The 21,680-nt window shown below is 39.3% G+C and overlaps 1 protein-coding gene across 2 annotated transcripts; it reads left to right on the plus strand.

Moving 5' to 3' along the window:
- Positions 1-7,561: 7,561 nt before the first annotated feature.
- On the plus strand, positions 7,562-17,396 carry rps21 (ribosomal protein S21). 2 transcript variants are annotated; one of them, XM_088408704.1, is made up of 6 exons: positions 7,562-7,663; positions 8,013-8,079; positions 14,182-14,245; positions 17,054-17,125; positions 17,216-17,271; positions 17,347-17,396. In XM_088408704.1, the coding sequence occupies exons 1-6, from the start codon at positions 7,591-7,593 to the stop codon at positions 17,354-17,356; spliced, it is 342 nt and encodes a 113-aa protein (XP_088264830.1). In that variant the 5' UTR covers positions 7,562-7,590; the 3' UTR covers positions 17,357-17,396. The 2 variants fall into 2 exon arrangements, with proteins under 2 accessions (XP_088264830.1, XP_088264831.1); XM_088408705.1 differs by lacking the exon at positions 17,347-17,396 and having other exon boundaries at positions 17,216-17,275.
- The last annotated feature ends 4,284 nt before the right edge of the window (positions 17,397-21,680 follow it).

Genomic DNA, 21,680 nt, shown 5'->3' on the forward strand with positions numbered 1-21,680 from the left:
ACTTTGATACTTTGCCAGTTATCATTTATTTTGAGTGAATGCAAAGTTAAAGAATCTACCTTAACCAACTTTTGACCCAACTAGGGATTTTTTTGTGTTTTTGATGTGTGATATCAAAGGTAAAGGATACAAAAAAACACTAGTAAGCTAAAATATTGCATGGATTGTCAGAACAGGACCACTCAATATGCCACACTGCTGTCCCTTCTAAATGCTTGCAAACGGGAGGTCGAGAGCTACACCCTATAGGTGTCAAGTTTAGTCCATGTCGGGCTCTTTTACTGCCATGGAATTTTTGATGATTGGTTTAGCATGGACTCCCATCATACAAAAGTCTTCAAAAGTCATAAAAATGTAAATATTCCAATTTCAATGACACAAATATATAAATATACAGCATAGTTACCTTTGCTATTATCACATTTTTACTATTTTTGTAAGTTCTCCCCCTTAAATAAATAATATATATATATATATAGATATAGATATAGATATATAGATATAGATATATTAAACTGGTTGCATTGATTGCTTTATTGGGGAGTCATGAATACATTCATAATTTAACACAAAATAAAATGAAATCACCAATAATGTATATTTTTTTGATTAAAACCCTAAATTATTTCACTAAACCCCTGTAGTCAGACTATGGACCCCCAGGGCTCCGTGGACCCCACTTTGAAAACCTCTGGACTAACTGGTCAAATTTGTTTAACCCTTTCACTACCAATTCCATTTTTTTTTAAATAAAAATTATTCATCTATTACTTTATAAGTCTTGGATACTTGGAAAATGAGTTTAAAAAAATCCCACTTCCATAAATTGGATTACAGTCCATGAGATGTTCTGTACCATCAGTCTTTAATAATAATAATAATAATAATAATAATATAGACATGCCAAAGAAGTGAAAATTATCACCAAACTCTTCTTTACATAGTAATCAGTAATCAATACACACACACACACACACACACATACAATGGAGAAAAATATGTACAGTGGACCCCGGGGTACGACACCCTTGACTTACGTTTTTTTCAGCTTACATGATCTGCGAGGGATTTTTTGTCCCCGCTTTACAGTATTTTTCCCGCTTTACGACAAAAACAACTGTCATGACCCTAATGGTTGGCTGTATTTGTGTTTTGTCTCCATCTTCAGCTGTTTTTAGGTAATTGCTCTTATTTTCTGCCCGCGCTGCAACGCGTCACTCAATGCTGGTCTGCTATTGGTCTGTGCCACAACTCCCTAAGATACTGGTCTGTTATTGGTCGGCATCCCTGTCAAAATGGTGGCATGCTACACACTGGATCGCGTCTGAGTGATTAAAATAACTATTTATAGCACATTTTACTGCTTAATTCAAACTTGAATGGGTGAGCCATGAGTCCCAAGATTGGTAGTGATGTTAAAAAGAGAAATAAGAAGATGATTTCTATGGAAAGAAAGCTGGAGATAGACAAGAAATACAAAGAAGGCTAAGCTAGCTTAGGGAATATGGCCATAACAAGCTTGTGACATAAAGGTACCGTAAATAAATCTTTTCTATATTTTTTATTTTTGGTTTTAATTGTATACAGTACATGTATATTTTATATACATTAAACTTACTATACTATTTTGATACCATTTTTAATTTTTGATGTTTTTACCTGGGGTTTTACATGCATTAGCGAATTACCATAGGATTGGATTACCCGCCATATGACGAATTAGCGTTACGATCCCAACCGTGGAACGGATTAATCTCGTAAACCGGGGGCCCACTGTATAGGCAAAAAAAGTAGGCATAAAAGCTGGACTGCAGTGGGGTGGCACAGGAGATGTGAAGGATGGGGGATGGGGGCTAAAGAGGAGCAATCAGTGGGGGTCGGGTGTTGATGGGAAGAAGAGTGTAAAGGGGAAGGGTGAGGAGAAGCGGTGTTTAGGGGAAACTTTTTGTAGGGTGGAGGGCAGAGGATCAGAGGCTGATGTAGTGGTAGGCGGACCTCTCTCAGGGTATTGATGCAAGAGGTGTGAAATGCTCAGGAGGACAGAGCTTGCTGCTCTGATGAAAGGTCCTGCTCAAGGTTTTGTTAGGTCTTCCCTTTGGCAGCGGGGCAGGTAGCTGTGTGGGACTGATTTGGGGGATTAAGGAGCACAGAATGTCCAGTATTCTTTATTAAATGATCCCATTCTGAGGATGGATAGTTGAAACAAAATACCCATCCCATTCATTTACTATTCTGCGATTTCATTCAGGGTTCAAGTGGAATAAGTGTGTGGCTTTGACACTGCAGTATCACGTCTAGTTCTGGCAAAAAGGAAGGTGTCAGTCTTTTATGACTTTTCTAGGTGGAAGGTGGAGTGTTAAACTCATTTTTATCGTTGGCCACATAGTACTGTAGTTACAATATACTTTATGGGTATGGTCATGATCGTGGAGTCAAATACATATTAAATGTCACACACCTAACTTTTGAGATCAGTGGCCAGTAAAAGGTGTTCCAAAGAGAGATTGGGAACAAAAAATACTTGTTTTTTTTCCCTCCCAGATTTGAACAAAATTTGTAGGAAGGAAGAAGGGGGGGAAAGGAAGGAAGCAGTGAATGGAAGAGAAACGGTGAGAAGAAAGGAAGGAAGGAATGTGAAGGAAGGAAGAGAAAAGGAGAGGAAGGAAGGAAGGAAGGAAGGAAGGAAGGAATCAAGGAAGGAAGGAAGGAGAGAAAAGGAGAGAACTTGCAAGTTTGGTATTTAAGCCCGAAACTTGAAGTCAAATCAATATTTCCCAGGCCACATAAAAAGATGTTGCTGGCTGGATCTGGCCCCCGGTTCTTGAGTTTGACCCCTGTGTTCCAGCAGAACTAAATGAATGTGAGGCTCCCCACCTGAGGAGCATCATCTTCTTGAAGGTGGAGATAGCTGTAATAGAAACTGCGGTCATATTTGTCTTTGACAATGCAGGTGTGTTATTATGGTGTTACCTGGGGACAATTGTCAATTACTTTTTTTGTTCCACACTTCCTGTGTGTCCGGGAATGAGCTTGTCCTGTGTGGGTGAAATGCAGGCTCGGTGCCTGTTGTCAGGACTCACCATTTCTTAGCATGCTCCAACATGCTCAAGAGGCCCATGCCAAAGGCTCGGAAGCAGTAAACTAGGACAGCTGTGTTGTACAGACAGGTGAGCTCACTCACTCAGTTTTTTCCTTCTGTGGGAGGAGGGGAGGTGACAGTTACTGAGGGGGAGGACATGTTGAAACGGATATGCTAAATGATGACCGCAGTACACAATGGAAAAGTATCCCTTTCACATGGCTGCACAGTCATTCCTGGTCAACACAGATGTTGTCAAAAACAGAATAAAGAAACATCTGGAAAAACGTGCAGGTTGAGTCGGATAAGCTAACTACTCTACAGTATTGTGATTAGAGATAGGAAGAGACACAAATATAATGACGATGAGGTGTCTCCCCGGTGTCACGTCCTGGCATGGCGACGTGAGGTGGTGGAGGGAATGGGACTCAAAAACGCAGGAAGACGGAAAGGGTTTGCTTAAACAAAAATGCTCTTTTAATAATAAAACAAGGCAGGAAAAGAAGAAGACAAAAACTTGATAAAGTAGCAAAATAAATGAGGAACGGAATATAACTCACAAGACTGAATGGGACGACGGGGAAGAACGGAGAGCAAGTAGAGAGGCACTGGGAACATGAAGTGACGAGGTACAATAATCTGACAAAAGCAACAGAGGGATGGTGGTTTAAATACATGAAGACTAATTACTGAAAACACACTACAGCTGGACGGGGACAGGAGGCAGGGGAACCGGAAGGCTAACACGAGAGGAGCGGGGGCACACTGACAACAGGTGGACGAGATAAAACTAACGAGACTGAGAAAGGCAGACGCAGGGAAAATAACACGAATGAATCAGACGAAATGAACCAGAAACTACTAAAACTAAATCCAAAAACCCCAGACAGAACGTGACACCCGGGGCCTCCTTCCAGTGGGACATGCCCGAAACACCTCACCGGGGAGGCGTCTGGGGGGCATCCTCACCAGATGCCCGAACCACCTCAGGAAGGAGGCCCCGGGGACGACCCAGGACACGCTGGAGGGACTATGTCTCTCGGCTGGCCTGGGAGCGCCTGGGGATCCTTCCGGAAGAGCTGGATGAAGTGGCCAGGGAGAGGATGGATGGATGGATGGATGGATGGATGGATGGATGGATGGATGGATGGATGGATGGATAAATGGATGGATGGATGGATGGATGGATGGATGGATGGATGGATGGATGGATGGATAAATGGATGGATGGATGGATGGATGGATGGATGGATGGATGGATGGATGGATGGATGGATGGATGGATGGATGGATGGATGGAGGTGTCTCACAAAAACTAGACTCCCAAAAATATATAATGTAATTGAGGTCAGCTGTCCCCAACCACTGGTCAGCGGTCCGGGACTGGTCCTTCGATCAACTGGTACCAGGCCGCATGGGCCGCACCAGAAATAATGTTTTGGAACTGATTTAAGTTTATCCTTTAACAGTGTGCTTTGCTTGGCTTGAGCTTTGTTTTTTGGCCTGCCTCTTATCGCTGTTGAGATTACATTTTCTAGTGAGGAAGGATGGTGTGGCTTCAATTGAGAGCAGGCGGTCGGTGACGCACATGTTGTTCTGTTTCTCTGTCAAGGAAAGTTTGTACTTTCTTTGCAAGAATGTTGTCATTTATGATAATATGCCCCAAATTACTTTGTTTGTTTATCAACTGCCTTGAATGCCTTTAGCTCGTTAGCATTTTTGTTTGTGCCAGGTTCAGTTTTTCTCTTTGCTATACGTTTTTATATGCAAACGTTTTACACTGATAAGAACTTATTTGCATCTAATGAATGTTTTGTATTAAAATGAATAGCATTTGTAATTCACTTAAACCACTGACTTAATAAATGTTATTTGTGTACATATTTGTCCATTTTATTATATATAGTATAGTATTGTATATAGTTATTCTCTCTATATAGTTGAATGCCCAATCATATAATTTTCCCAGTTTGCAAGGCGTTTCCTATAATTGGGGAGATTACAAGAAAAATAACTCTCTAGTGTGCAAATGAAAACATAAACAGGAGAGTCACTTTTGTCCCTGGGTCATTTTTAAGCCGCTACTCAGATCTTTCCTCTGACTGAATAGTTAAACAAAAAGCATACAGCTTTGGCTGTGGTTTATGGAGTAATTTTGCTTGATGAAAACCAATGATAAACACATAAGACATTTCCTCTAAATTATAACTAACCCCCTTTAATCATTTTTAATAATCACAATTTTTTCAAATTAAATTTAAACTGGATTTAGCAGCACCTTCCTTTCTATTGTAGCAGCTGTGAGAGGATTTTTTTGTCTTAAGAAGAAATACTTAGCCTAACTGCCTCACTCCAGCAATTTTGGAAGTTAATTTTATTTATAGTTAAAACCAATGAAAGAAACATCGCAATGTTTTAATTTTCCTCATGCATTTACAAGTATTTAAAATAATAAAAGCACATTCCTATTTCTTACGATTCTCACTGTGATCCTATGACTTTTTTAAAAGAGGAAGTTTGATTATAGTACATATTATATTGGTGAACTCTTGATGGCACCATAAAGTAAATGGATCCTAATGAAGCGTTTGTACATGTGCTGGCTCAGTTGGCTAAAAATATCCATGGTTCACAGGGGCTTTATCTCACCATCACTTCTTTGAATTTGTCACATGCATGAAAGTACAGTATTGGTGTTTCCGGACACATCACTAGTAGAGTTGGTACATGGGTCAGTACGGCTTTGTCGTATTTCATTATATTTAATCCTTGTGCAGTCTTTTGATCATTTTTGGATCATTTTCTTCCACATCACTCTTGCAGTATTTTGGCCAAAAAGAGAAGCACACACCTGGTAGTGTGATAACTAAGTGATCGTGCCCTGTAGAACTTTTACATGTTGTCGCATCTGGGTGAAATTTCAGCTCCCTGGTGTCTTCTTTCATCGAGACATAGTTCCTCTAGCGTGTTCTGGGTCGTCCCTGGAGCCTTTCTCAGTGGGACATGCCCAGAACACCTCACCAGGGAGGCGTGCAGGAGGCATCCTAACACGGTGCCCGAACCAGCTCAACTCTCAATGTGGACCAAGCTCCTCAACCTATCTCTTAGGGAGAGTCATTATACATAAGAAGCCTGTCACATTTGCAGGGGTTTGTTTATTTGAATTCAAATGCACAATGATATCTACTGACACTAGATTTCACCCAAGGGTACTGAACGAATATTTGAATAGTGAACCATTTATGACACGGTCCAAAAATGTTCAGTAGTTCAAAAAGCCACAGATTGATTGAAATGGTAATAAGTCCACTATATTAGATGTTTTAATCTAATATTTAATCAATTTGATTTTTAATTTATGACACGTTCAACACAAAAAAACAACTTTTTGTTGTTCAAAACAGATAACATCGTAACATAGACATTTCGAGTTCATTTGCTCATTTCATACAACTAAATATGATATTGTAAAATAATATGTACATATCAGCATGTGAAAAGCCGCTGTATTACAGTTATATATTATTTTCAATATTTTTATAAATGTTTGACTTCCACTCCGTTACTGGATACTGTGATATCGGAGCTCAAATTTGACAACCAGATCAGGATGGTTGTCAAATCGAGCTTCTACCACTTGAGGCAGCTGGCCAAAATTAAGCCAATTCTGTCAAGGCAGCAGTTCAAGCTGGTTATCCACGCCTTCATAACTACGCGGCTGGACTACTGTAATGCCCTTTATGTGGGGGTCAGTGCCTCGGCCATCTCCCGTCTGCAGATTGTCCAGAACGCTGCAGCACGTCTTTTAACAGGCACACAAAAGCATGCGCACATTTCCCCTATTTTAGCTTCACTCCACTGGTTGCCTGTACATTTTAGGATTCATTTTAAAATTCTTTTATTTGCTTTTAAATCCCTGAACGGTTTTGCCCCTCCATACCTCTTTGAGCTTCTGCACCCTTACACACCTGCTAGATATCTCAGGTCAGCTGATCAGCTGCTCCTGAGAGGGCCGCAAACTAAGCGGAAGCTCAGAGGGGACCGTGCCTTTGCTGTTGCAGCCCCAAAACTATGGAATAACCTGCCTCAGCACATTCGGCAGGCCTCCTCCCTGCCTGTTTTTAAATCCCTTGTCAAAACCCACCTCTTCTCCTTGGCGTTTAACACTTAGTAAGACAGTGGACTTTTTACTTTTAGTTTATTCTTTATTCTTTTACCCCTAAAAAAATTTTATTCGCTATTTTATTCTTTTTATCCTTCATTTTATTCTGTTAGACACTTAGTCATTTGTCTTATCAGATTTAGCGTTTATGTCTTTGAGCTATTGTGTCTGTTGTTACGATGTTTCTATTTTTTTTTTGTACAGCACTTTGGTCAGCTGTGGTTGTTTTAAAGTGCTTCACAAATAAAGTTGGATTGGATTGGATTGAATATGAAGATCTATTCTGGTTCAAACTAACGAAGTACTCGGTCAGAAACGACAGATGACGCTATAACATACAACGCACCCGATGCCAGCCGCGGTTGCTTCATCGAAGAAGAAAAATAGGCCCGTCCTTTCCCTTCAACCATTTGTCGCTTACGGTGAGTGTTTGCCGAGTTCTCCTTCTTTAAACTGTGTCAAAAGACCAAATATGGTGACATGATCTTTTTTTTATGCGGAGATTTATCGTTTAGAGTGGACAGTGTCTCGTTGTGTGCTAGTGAAGCAATTAGTTAAACTGATGATAAAATAAAATATGCTCTACGCCGCCAGTTTTGGTATCCACATGCGAATTGCTAATGGTTGCTCTGAGGCTAACGCTTGGTTTTACACGCAACGCCTTGAAACATTTGCAGAATTTGCATTTAAACAGATTTTCTTGTTTGCGGGAATAATTCTTACTGTTGTGATAACGGAAAATGTTGATGTAACATGTTTTCAACTTTGTAGACGACGTGATAATCAACATGCAGAACGACGCTGGTGAATTTGTGGACCTCTACGTCCCTCGTAAATGGTGAGCAAATGTAACGAATGTATGACAAAAAGTGGAAGTCGTGGGGTTTTTTTATGAACCGACTGACATTTGGCACCTCGTGGCTGACGCCAGAGGGCAGCCATCTTACGTTGCCAATTTTGCTAGCTACGTCTTGTGAGTTTCGCCGAAAATTCCCAGTTCATGTTTAATGCCAGATTTTCTGTTTCCTGACTGCAGATTCGTCGTAAGGAACCTGGAAATTGTTTACTTGTTTTCAATGTCTAAACTGTCCTATTCATCAATTACCACAAGAAACAAATAGGGTTTTTCAACTCTGAATTGTTTGCAAGTAAATGTTAACATTGTAAACATCTAAAAATAACTTGTCATGAGCAGAACTTGAACCCACACGGAGGAATAAATACGTGACACACCTGCAAGTGTGTTCTCCACAACACCGCAAAGTGCCATAGTTTCGTCCCTGCAAAATTGATTAATTAATTCCTTAAACAAGTGTCTCAGCAGGGACACGAGTTAATCTAGTTTCAATACGCTCATGTTTAATTGCTCCGGGTAAGCAACTTGACTTGGTTGTGATTGTCTTGCATTCACGTCAATTTAAATTTTGACCTTACACTGCCCCAGGCTCTTATTCGCTCAATACAATGATGACTGTCACAACTATGCATTCATACAAGATAATTTATGTAAAAAAGATGCATATACATTAGAGTTAGGGTTACGATATTGGCTACCATGATTAATTAAGATGATCCTCTGCGATTTACATTTAAAAAGCTCGTTACTCGCTTGTCAAATCAAGCACCTTCAGTCCTACCACCACCAGGGGGCAAAAGCAAGATTAAGACTTCATTAAGCTTAAGAAATAGCAAGCGATCAAATCCTGCCTTTTTTTAATGTTTGACGTGAACTCCTCGATGCTCCACGTGTCAAATGATGTCATTTCGGCAACCGCACCACTCTGCACAGTGCCCTGCACGCGACAGGTTTTGCGCAACGCGTACCTCTCAGAATTTCTCTCGTGCAGGCAACATTGGACGAACCATTGCTTATGGAAGTTCGCCGTTACACTTTTATGATTTAGCTGAAAAGAACTACAGTGACCTGAATATCGTAAACAACTCCTGGGGGGCATGTACACTGGAGAGATGAGGAGTCAGTTAAAAAAAAAAAAAGCTCGGAATAATTTTGATCGTTTGAATCTACTGGGATTCTCTACTTCTGAAATAGAGTAGTGTTGTTCATATTCTGCACTGGTAGAATATCGGCTAACAGTGTTGGAAAGCCGCACTGAGTAAGAAGTGCTGCAAAATGTCTACTGGTGAGTTTCTGAGCATCTTCTTTTTTGCACGGAGCGTTTACATGTCAAGCATAAACCAAGCTTTACCAGCAGCCTCAACAGAGAGTGGAGTGCGATGACGACATTGAAGTTGGCTTCACAGGCGCACTCCCAAGATTTCACGTTTCAGTTCCACCTCAAAAGCCTTAAGATAGCAATGTTTTCCACATGTTTGCATGACAAACGCTAGCTGTCAGTTGAGACCCAATTTGAAAAATCGGATGGAAAAATACAAAAAAATTGAATAAATTCAGTCTGAAATGACCAAAAATGACATTTTGACTGCTATGCCCAGACTCACTTCAACTGATTCTAGTTCTTTTAGCAGCCTCCCATCAGCACCAGAGGGAAATGGCGTTTTGTTTCTCAACTAATTCCTAATATATATCTTGCTAGCTAAGACCCATTTTAGAAAATCAAATTGCCAAACATTTGAATAAAAGGCTTTAAAATGATCAAAAATGACATTTTGACTGCTAAGTTAATACTCACTTCTAGTGATTCTGGTACATTTGTTTATTAACATTTAAAAAGTCACCTCCCAGTACATGTCAAATCAAGCACTCTCAGTCACTCTACCACCAGGGGGCAAACGCAAGGTTAAGACATCATTAAGCTTAAGAAATAGCAAGTAAGCAAATCCTGCAAGAACGTCCGCAGCTTGGTTTATGCTTGACGCGCTCCGCGAGTTCGACGTGGCTTCACGAATCAAAATGACGTCTTTTCAGCAACCACGGCACTTAGCGTAATGTCTTCACTGGCCAAATTTTTCTCAACGCATACCCTCTGGAATTTCTTAACGCGTGGACGCGCCGGGCAGAAAACATGTCGGGCAAACTAATTGCCGGTGAATACCTTAAACAACTCTTGGCCGGCAAGTACACAGAGGTGAGAAGTCTGAATTAAAATAAATAAAATAAAAGCTTGGAAGAATTTCAATCGTATGAAGCTACTAGTGTTGTTTGTATGCTGTAGACTAATGGAGTGAGAGCGCTGTCAAAAAGGCCTATCCGTGTTTTCAAATACGCATGTGCGTGTTTTCAGATTTGTATCAGTGTTTTCACATTTGTGTCCCGTGTTTTCAGGTTTGTATCCGTGTTTTACCACTTGTATGAGTACAATTCTCGCGAGCCATGTGCGAGAATCTCTCCTTTGGGTGCACAAATCTTCCTTTGCACGCATGGATTTGTGGCGTATGATAAATGTTAAAAAGGCGTATCCGTGTTGAAAATTGCGAATTGAGATGACGTCACCTCACCAGGTAATGTAGGTCGATCTGCGATTAGTCAACACGCTTTTTGACAGTGATCTTACTCCATACGTCAACATTACGAAAATATTTCCAGAAATACAAAACAAAAATGGCATTCATACTAAATTTGTTGAGAATGCGGTTAAGATTTACTAACACTGATGTATTTGAAACTTCCAGTCGCCCCCGAAATGAAAGAAAAACACTTTAAAATTATGAAAATACGGATATGCCTTTTTGACAGCAATCTTACGCCATAGATCCATTTGACAATTTTGCTTTACGATCCCAACCATGGAATGGATTAATTTCATAACCCGGGGAAACACTGTATATAATGTATAATAAGCCTTGTGATTGATATATTTATTTCGCTTTCAAATTGTTATCAAATACATATACAGTGGACCCGAGGGTTACGGCATCCCTGGCTTACATTTTTTTTTCATGTTACGGTGTGGAATCCTGAGATTTTTCGTACCCTCTTAAAGGCATTTATCCCGCTTTACGATTAACAACAACTGTCATGACCTGTGGGTTTGGTTGTTTGTTGTTTTGCCTTCCTCTTGGGGCGTTTTTTGATAATTACTCTTATTTTCTGTTGGCGTCAAAGTGCCTCTGCTGCAACGCGTCACTTAAATCCTGGTCAGCTGTTGGTCGGTGTCTCGACTCCCTAAGATACTGGTCTACTATTGGTCAGTGTAATGGTGTCATGAAGATGCTGGTCTGCTATTGGTCCGCGCATGGGGTCATCAAGATGGCTACCTTAAGACTGATCTTGTGTGAGAGCGCTTTCAATATCGTATTTATTATGTGTCAAACTTGAATGGGTTATCCATGAGTCTCAAGATTGCTAGTGATGTTAAAGAGAGAAGTAAGATGATTTATATGGAAACGAAGCTGGAGATAATCAAATACAAAGAAAGCTAAGCTATCCTAGCGTAGACCACCCTTACTAGGTAATATGGCTCTAACAAGTGTCAACTCAAAGGTAAATAAATCGTTTACATATTTTTTCTTAATGATGCTCTTTCATTAGTAGCACTTATACTATTTTGACACTTGATTTTTAATATGTATATACAATTTTATGTTTTTAATGGGGGTTTTACACACAGCGCTAATTAAAATAGGTTTGTATTGCCCGCCATACAGCGAATTTGCGTTCCAATCCCAACCGCTGAACCGGGGGCCCACTTTATATGGAAAATATTTGACTGTTTTGAGTTATGCGATTATAAGTCGACTCCCCTTTTTTGGGGGTTGCAAACGTGCCAAGCACAAGCCGGGTTTATCATGCCGCATGAGCACTGGGTCATCTCCCCTTCTCAGAGAAAGCTGAGCTGGTTTTATCCCCTTTGGCATCGCTCTATGATCAACTATAGATTGATCACATTTGAATAGTAAATCCCAGCATAAACTTGACACTCATAGATTTGCACCCTTTTTTTGGTCATTTATTTATTTTGTGGAAGTTAGCATGTCTTGTAAAGCTGGAATTGCTTGTTTTCCATATACTTCTTCACGTTTTTCATTTTCCACTATAATCCCCAAACGATATACAGTGAACCCTCATTTATCACGGTAGGTAGGTTCCAGAACCGGCCGCTATAGCTGAAAATCCGCATAGTAGCGCCCCCACTTTTCACGTTTAAAAAATATGTGAAAAGTCTTCATGCCATGCGTATTATTTATGACAAACATTACTGTAGTCCACATATTTACTTATTATTCATTATGTTCCTCTTCCGGCAGTCGGCAATCCAGATTGCTAAAGCACCTTTCGTACGGACGATTGTTTTATCACGATCTGTACCAACTGGCTTCGCTGAATTGCCAAAGGTGATGGCAGCCATCTTCCTAATGTTCACCTCGTCCTTCTTAATGTAGCAAACAGTGGATTCGTTCACTTCCAAATGAAGGCCACAACCGCTGAACTTCTCCCTTCCATCAACATATTGAGAAGTATCATCTTCTTAGCAATTGTCATCATTTTTCGTTGGCATTTAGGCTCAGTACAAGCCTTCGCGGGAGCAGCACGCTTGGGAGCCATTGCAAAAGTTCAACAAAAGACACGGGGGAAGCAGCTACGGGTCGCCTAAGCGGCCGCCGAAGCAATATACTGTATTTTCCGGACTATAAGGCGCACTGGTATATAAGCCATAGCAGCAAAATACGAGCAAAAAATTAATTTTTGTCACGGATAAGCCACATTGGATCATAAGGCGCAGGTAATAACATTTGCAAGAAGATGGTATATGAAGTTTATAATCATTTTCGTTATTTAATTATGTAATTTTCGGCCAACAGCAACATCCTCTCTAACAGACTGAACATGCCTGCATGTTTAGTCCCAATATATTTATAGAAAATGGATGGTTTGATCGATATCAGTTAGTTAAATAGCAGTTCAAAATCAATACTTCAATAGCATCTTTTTTTTGTCTCCCTTTGATAGTTTATTTTGGTGAACATAACACATAATTTATATACAGTCATAAATACATAAATAAAATCACATAATGTGTACTGTATATAACATTTACATATCACAAATTTACCCAAAATTGGATACATTCGCTTTTTAAATTAAGACTTCTTTTTTTTTTAGGTAACATTTTGTTTTAACTCAATCAAATTTTATTTATATAGCCCTAAATCACCGAAGTCTCAAAGGGCTTCACAGATGAAAAGAGGTCATGTGGAGACTTCTTTCAAAAAATAAGTCATACAGAGACATCTTTTTGGTGTACGGTACACAACAGCATCCCCTGTCAAAGCTCCCAGAAGGGGAAGGAAAAACTCAAAAACCCCAATTAAGGGAAAATCAGAAACCTCCAGAAGGGACCACAGGTGGGACAAGTTTCAAATTTCAGACAAGTACAGGTAAACAATATAGATTACAGAAAACACATTGTGCTATATAGTGCAATGATGTCTTGACAGCAGGCAAAGCCATTGGCAGGAACCATCCCACATTCCAACCAAGTGGACCGCAGACGGCCGATCTCCTAACTCGCGATGGTCGATCAGCGCTGGACCGAAGAAGACGATAATTCTCTTATAAATGCGTAATGGGAAAAAAAATCTGCGATTTGGCGAATCTGTGTCATAGAAAAAAATATCTGCGATGTAGCAAATCCGCGATGGTGGAATCACGACGTAGCGAGGGTTCACTGTACAGGTCTGTAAAGGTCTTGAATTCTTTATAGAAGAATTCATGTTTGTATTAATGCACCAAGCAACAAGTTCTATTAATGTCTCTCCTTTAAAACAGGCCGACTATATATATACTGTAGATAATGATGCTTCAAAATAATCTTGTTTATGAACCCACAATTTCTGGCAGTTAATTTGCTGCTTTTTAAAACTGATCCCCCCAAGCAGTCTTGTGACTGCATCTGGAATCAAGTTGGGAAACACTCATTGGCTTCATTGGCACAGTCAATTGGACCAAATTGGCTGGAACACTGGATCACTGGAATGAGAAATGATTTGATATTACTATGCTTTCCTGTGTTTGTTGAAGCTCTGCAAGCAACAGAATCATTGGAGCCAAAGACCATGCCTCTGTCCAGATCAACATAGCTGAGGTAAATTTTCTGTTTTAATGTTACATTATTTATAGACCACTTTCAAGTAAACTGCAGCAGCATCAAATATGCTTCAGTAACTATCAAACCTATAAGAACAGGTCATATAAGGCAATTAAATCAATAGTAGCACAACAACACTTCTGTGGCATCAGTATAAGCAAGGATGCACATAACTTGTACGCAGGTAAGCATGCATGACAGAAATCACTGATGTGTACGGTGGCATGCTTCAATTACCTAACTACCCTACCTAACTTTGACCCGTGACAACTGAGCATAATCCTTTTTTCTGGAAAGTGGCTCCAAGATGTGTCCTGGATTTACCGCTTAAATGTGGTGCAAGATTTACTGCTCATGTCCTCAACTACCTGACAAAACCGATGCGTTTGGTACAAGTTTGAAACATTTTCAGTCATCCTCTATTTGACAAGTATGCAAAGAGCGTAAGGAGAATGTAGCACAACGTATGGCTAACAAACATGCTAATCAAGAAGCAATAGCTAATCCGCCTCTTGCGAGATGGCAAACAAACTACAGGAACAACGTAGGGTCTGTGTAATTGTTTTCTATTCGCATTTTATAAAACTAAGCACGTGTGTCCCATGTCTCCGTATTCGGTTTATTTACTGAATTAGCTTGGACTGGCTGTCAGAGTTGTGTATCATTCTCATGAGGGTGTGAATGAGGTCATTTACGCCGTCACTTTACAATGATGGAAAATCTACCTCTGATTCCCTTCCTTGGACTAATTAAACTATGTCCTGAACAAACCACACAAACTATAACTGATGTGCACAAAGGCGCTTAATGTGGGAGCGACACTGTGAATGACATTGAGAAAGACTTTTTAATGAAATAAAAGTAGTATACTAAACACTACGTCCTGTTAAGTAAGGAACCCACTAAAAAATACATGCACTCCTGAATGTAAGAAGTCGTAAACAGGCAATTAAACCAATAGGAACACAACCACACCTTTTTGGCATCAGATGTCGTAAGTTTAGAAGAGTTTGGTAGTGCAACTTTCACGTCTGCGAACATTGGATGTTGATGCAATACATCCAGAAAATATTAACTATAATACACTTTTCCACATTTTGTCATCTTACAGCCTCATTATAAATTGTTTGCAAATTAATCTCTTACGTTCTACACAAAATACACCATTGTTACTCTTAAACGTGATGGAAAATAGAAAAACTAAGAAATCACATTTACTAAAGTATTAACAGGCTTTTCCATGAACTTCAAAATTGAGCTCAGGTGCAATCTTTTTCCACTAATCATCCTTGAGAAGTTTCTTTGGCTTAATTGGAGTCCACCTGCACACCTGTCTGAAACATTTCTGTGACTTTGAAGGTCCCAATGAGCACAATGGCTTCCAGCGGCAGCATCATCTTTAAGGATTTTTTTTTTGTCATGACAGAAGGAAAAGTGCAAATGCAACAATGTAATATGATATCCTGGATAAAAACATGATTTAGAGCGCTCTTGACTTCAGACTGGGGCAAAGATTACTTTTTCAGCCGGATAACCACCCGAAACACGTGGTAACATCTCAAAAGCTTGGCTTCAAAACCACTCTCCTGAAGTGGTCCAGCCAGAGTGTAGACTTGAATCCTGTTGAACATCTCTATAGAGACCTGGAAATGTCTCCCATCCAGCCTATAATTGCTGCCAAAGATTGATCAACAAAGTATTAAGCGCTGTGAATACTTATCTAAAAGTGATTGCTCCGTTTTCTATATCTAGTGAGTTAAAAGAAAATATGCCCCCCCCCCCAAAAGAAAAAAGGAAAAATCACACTCATAATGAGGTATTTTGTGGAGAATTTGAGGTTTGTGTAGGAGTTTTGAATCAAGCTGTAACATGACAAAATATGGATGCATTGTTTATCAGGCAGCTTTTGTTGCTCACATGTCCTGTGCTCCACTCATGTATTAATTATACACTTGCAAAGTTTCCCTTCCTTCACAACTATGCGCTGTGGCTCATCTCCAAATGTAAATCACTACTTGCTCTGACAATGTTCACTGCATACCAGTGTTCAACTCGCAAACGGTGTGCAATAGAAAACCCCCCAGTGGTGCTAGTGGCCAACTTATGACATTTGCAAGCCTTTCAATGACTTGGTCTGGACTCACATAATGCAAAAGTCTTCAAAAGTTATGATACTCTAAATATGATGTAATAAATATTCCTATTTCTGTTTCATAAATATATAAATATACGGCCTAGTTACTTTTGCTATCGCATTTTTAAAAAAAATTGTACATAAAGGGGGCGTAGGTTTCCCACCTTCAAAAAAATTCAGATCACAGTAGTGTAAGGTGATTAGAAATGTTTTACTGCAAACTTAACATTCATAGCTTGTGCATATCATGTTTGAATACCAAAATATATAGGAATATTGCAAACACGCCTTTCAAATGTGACTGTTTTTCAAAATCTTCATTCCATGATTTTCCTTGTTTCACAAATTGATTTTTAAAATGACACCTGCCTGACCTGGTGCTTGTATGCCTGGGCTCCTGTTGGCTTGAATGTCATGCTTAAAGCCTGGAAATGTAACATAAGCATGTCTGATTGAAGAAATTTCTCCTTTTAAAAAGTGCTCGAACACAGAAAAATTCTGTTTGCAGGTCGCTTACAAGCTTATTGCCGCATATTCCAATTAATGAAGCAACCAAAAACTGTATCTAATCCTAGACACAGCCCTGGCAGGTTTGCTACAACCCTTGAACCACTGAAGTTCATGTGGACCTTTTTCCTTGTCTCTCATGTATTCAACAATATCTGCTGTAGGTGGACAAGGTCACGGGTCGCTTCAATGGGCAGTTCAAGACCTATGCCATCTGTGGTGCTATCCGCAGGATGGTAAGTGATCTGCATTCTGTTCAATGGTTCAAATGCATCTGCTTATTTCTTTTTGTTTGTTCTTTTTGTTTCTCCCTAAATGTAACACAGGGAGAGTCTGATGATTCTATCCTCAGGCTGGCAAAGAATGATGGTGTCGTTGCTAAGTAAGCTGACTCTCTTAGATGTCTTCTCTCATCTGATCTTGTTGTAATGTGCTTTTTTTGTCCCCCCCTTCACAGAAACATTTGAGTGATAAACAACTGTTCAATAAAATGCGACAAAATCCAAATGTTTTATTGTTTGTTTTATTTTTTTTGACATGTTGTGCGCCTATGTCAGTCACAGCCTGCAGGCCAAATTCGGCCCGCAATAAGGCTTTCTCTGGCCCCCGCGGTGGCCCGCATTGAACACAGGGAATCCACATACTTCGTTGCATCTTAGTACGTCATGTGCGTCAGTATGCACCATGCATGAATGAGAACTGCGTATCTGATGCGGCTGCGTCGTAGCTGTGCCGTCCACCATCTTTTTTTTAATTGATTGATTTATTGAACAAAAACATTGAACACAAATTTAATCAAAAATAAACACAAACTACAGAAAATCAGTATTGATCTTAAGTACTGTTGTATATTCAAAGGATGAGGAAGATGTTCACAGCTTAACTAGTCCTACCCCCTTGTTTTCGATAAATAAAACATATAATAAAATTGGAAATTGTGACCTTGTAATAAAATACAGAAAATAAAACAAATATGTATGTGGTAGAATGAGAATGAACATGTGTTTGTACAGTTGTTTAGGTTTACATTTATCTGTATATTTGTAACATTGCATTTTTTAACATCTTTTTAAACATAGTAAAAGTGACGCTTTTTCAATTTGTTTTCATAATCATTCCATAATTCAACACCTTTTACTGAAACACACTTTTGCCTTATGTTGATTCTCATCTAAAATCAATTTTAAAAAAAAAAGGGTCACTTAACAGCACTACCAATTGGTGGAGTACAATACTCAGCTGAATGATTGACCAGAATTGTGTCAAATCAATGCTGATCATAATAGGTTGATTTTACCAAACTTGTTTGAAGTTGCACCCTTTTTAATGTCGGAGTTTAAAAAAAAAAAAAAAAAAAAAAAAAAAATCAAAACTCATACTGTGTACAATCGAGCTGACCAAAGGTTAAATGTAATGTTTAGGATTAAGCGTTAAGAGATTTTTCCTTATTTTGCTTTTTATAAATAGTTTGCATTAATAAATGTCTTGCTGACAAAATACTAGGACATTAATCATGGCCGAGTGAGGGAAAGAGGGCTTTGTGAAGCTCAATGAGGACACCTCGTGGTTGTTTGCAATGCAGGCGGTCTCTCAAGCAACAATGGTGTTGCACCTAATTTGCATTTTGCAATGGGAAAGGAAATGCAAGTTTTTTAAATTCCCTAATTAAACTAATTAAAAAAATAAATAAATTCAACCACAACAATGCTTTGTTTTACTTGTAGTGTATATGGCATGAAATTCAGACAAACGCTAATAAAACCGTCTTCTAAAAATATAAGACCGGGATAAAGAAATAGCCGACTTGCATCGAATCACAGCCATTTAAGGCATGTTAATAACATCCAGTGCGCGAATGGCATTTGTACCATCACTGTTTTCTGAGTTTCCCTTAAATAAGGAATTCTTTACGTGGCTTCATTCTGTGTTAAAAAAGCAGAAAACTATAAAGTCAGAGCCGGTGATCATTTCGACTCTAGAAACTAAAACTGAGAAATAAAATAGATTGCAGTCTGAAAGACATCAGCATCTAACGAACATAGCATAGAAATGATTGGCAAAGCCCTCTAGGCATAGAAATGATTGGCAAATTATGCCTACTGGTGGTGAAACGATGAATAAGAATTGCAGCTTTCACCTCCTGGTGGTGGAGAAAAATACGATGATGGACCAGGGAAAAAAAGGTAAATTTTGTCCTCTCGTGGTGACAAATGACGGACCGACGGAAAAGGGAACGGGGCTCTGACGAATGTCGAACCAACAAACTACAGTACGTTGCTCACCTCTGGTATTTTAATAGTTAGACATTTCTTTGTTTGGAATTGAATATGTCAGACTTTCAATCCTGTTAGTTCTTACAGTTTTGTCCACATAAAGTGCAACACCACCACCTCTGTTCCTTCCCATTGTGAAAAATTTGTATCCATCTAGTTCGATATTGCTTGTTTTTTCCATCATCATCAAACCGTGTTCCAGATATTGCTATCAATTGGAACTTATTTTGCTTAAATACTTTTGTTTTTTTGTATTTTTTTTGGAGAGACTTCTGTTAAAGTGTATAAGGGAGAGGGTGTTGTCCATTTTTATATTTTGTGTAACTGTTCTTCAGTGCAATAATAATCACCAAAGTTTTTTGCATAGAAATTGTTATCTGAGTCAAGTTTGTTTTCAGGATCAAAAGTCTTTATGTTCACCATATTTGTCATATGTCGTGTGCCTCTCACTTTTGGGAGCAATTCTTTTCTGGTATACGCTCTCAGTAAAGTCCTCCTTTTTGTCTATATTTGTGCCCTTTAGAAGTTTGGATTTTTGTAGCTCCCTTGATTAGTCCTTATGTTTTTCAAATTTGACAACAACTGGCCTGGGTCTTCTCTTCCCAGGTTTTAGTTTTCCGGTACGATGTGCACGTTCCAACTCGATCTTGTCCTGTATTTGAAGTTTTTCCCTGAAGATATGCTTTATTTATTCTTCTGTATGTGTCCATGTTTTGTTGATTGTTTCTTCTACTCCATCTATGACCAGGTTATTTCTCTTAGAATGTCCTTCTAAATAGTCCTTTTTGTCAGTTGAAATCAATAAAGTGTCTCATATGTTGTGGATTTGCCTAACTTTGGAGTCTTGTGTCTGTTTTGCGAGGCCTGAATTAATGTCATCAACTTGCTTTTGTGTTAATGGTAGATTTTCTTTGACTTCTTGTAGTTTCTCATTTCTCTAATTGTGTGTTATTTGAGTCCGGAATTACTTTGACAAAACCTTTAAAGAGTTCTTGCTGTTGATTTAGGGGGATGTGAACAGATCTTTTTGTTGTTGTTACTCATTTACCTGTGTAGATGTTATGCATTCCTCCTCCGTTAGAGTTATTGCTTTTGTTTAGGTGTCATGATTTGAGTGGAAATGGGATGTAATGAGAAAATAGGGAAAAGTGTAATGGACCAATTTGACAAAGTTGTGTCTACCAGCAGCAAGTAGGCAAGTCCAGCGGCGATGAGCCGACCTCCACTTGCGGCGAGCGGGCCAGCAACGACGAACCAAACAGCCAATCAGCGGTGGGCGGAAAGGGTAGAGTCATAAGCGATGAGCCAAGCAGCCAGCTAGCAACAGACAGGAAGACAGGCCTGGAGCGACGAGCCGAGCAGTCGGATAATGGTGGTCAAGAAGGCTAGAGTCAGTGGCGACGAGCCGAGGAGCCAACTAGCATCTTAACGCAGGACTTGAAAAATCTGGTACCCCGCCGTGGTCAATTCCACAGTTCAGAAAGCACCAAACAGGAAAAAGAATGTGATCTACATCCGGATTTACAAAGAAAAAGCCCCTCCACATGGTCGAGATTGTCCTCTCCTATGCTGATAGATTGGATGAACCCAAAAGCGATTGGTTCTCCTTCTCTGTGCCATTGTATTTGAGACAAAGAAAGCAAACACTTTCCTCCTACCAATTATAAATAAATATAAGTTACTGTTTGAGTTACGATTCTATCAATTCACTTAAAAGTTACTCAGTCACTACAACTCTCTCTGACACATTTTTCTTCTTTGTGAGTGAATTGTTGGTGCTCGGGTAATCAAAACAAATCAAGGATAATTCGGCCAGTTTTCAAAATAAAAGGTTTTTAAGAATAAAATATCGTTCAGACTCGGATAGTACATAAAAAAGAAAACATTATTTCAGGTGTGGACCACTACCGGTGGTTTGGGACCCCTGGTCTAGTGAACCTAATTCAGGGGTGTCAAACCCAATTTATCTGAGGGCCAAATTGTACCTCTAGTTTCTGACGGAGTGCCATCATGAATAAATTTTAAATATTATTAAATATATACCTAGTTTTGAGATCAGTAGCCAGGAAAACTGTTCCAAAGAGGGACTGGCAACAAAAATTCTTGTTTCCCCAAAATGTTTTTTAAGAGTATAACCAAATTTCAAGTATATCTACGTAGATCAGCTGGTGCTGAACCTCATGTCAAGTTGCACGGCAAAGATGTCACCAGTGTGCCTTTGATAGACAGCTGTGAACAAACCCATTGAACTCTTTCACTCACGTTGCGCTTTTCAATAAATGTCAGTGGGCATGGGAATGGTAGCAATATGATAAAATGGCATCCCAGGGGTTCATTACACACCTATCTACACATTCTAGTGACATTTAGCAACTTTTCCATACACAACCACAGTCAACAAGGTAGCTTGCGTTGAAAAGTTTCTTGTCAATTAACCATCTAGTACTGCCAAAATATATTGATAATATGTGCTATATATGAGTGTTACTATAGATTACACTGATTTGACTTATTTGAA

Source organism: Hippichthys cyanospilos, chromosome 2 (genome assembly GCF_059441005.1).
Source record: "Hippichthys cyanospilos isolate Australia breed blue-spotted pipefish chromosome 2, RoL_Hcya_1.0, whole genome shotgun sequence".
NCBI lineage: Eukaryota > Metazoa > Chordata > Actinopteri > Syngnathiformes > Syngnathidae > Hippichthys > Hippichthys cyanospilos.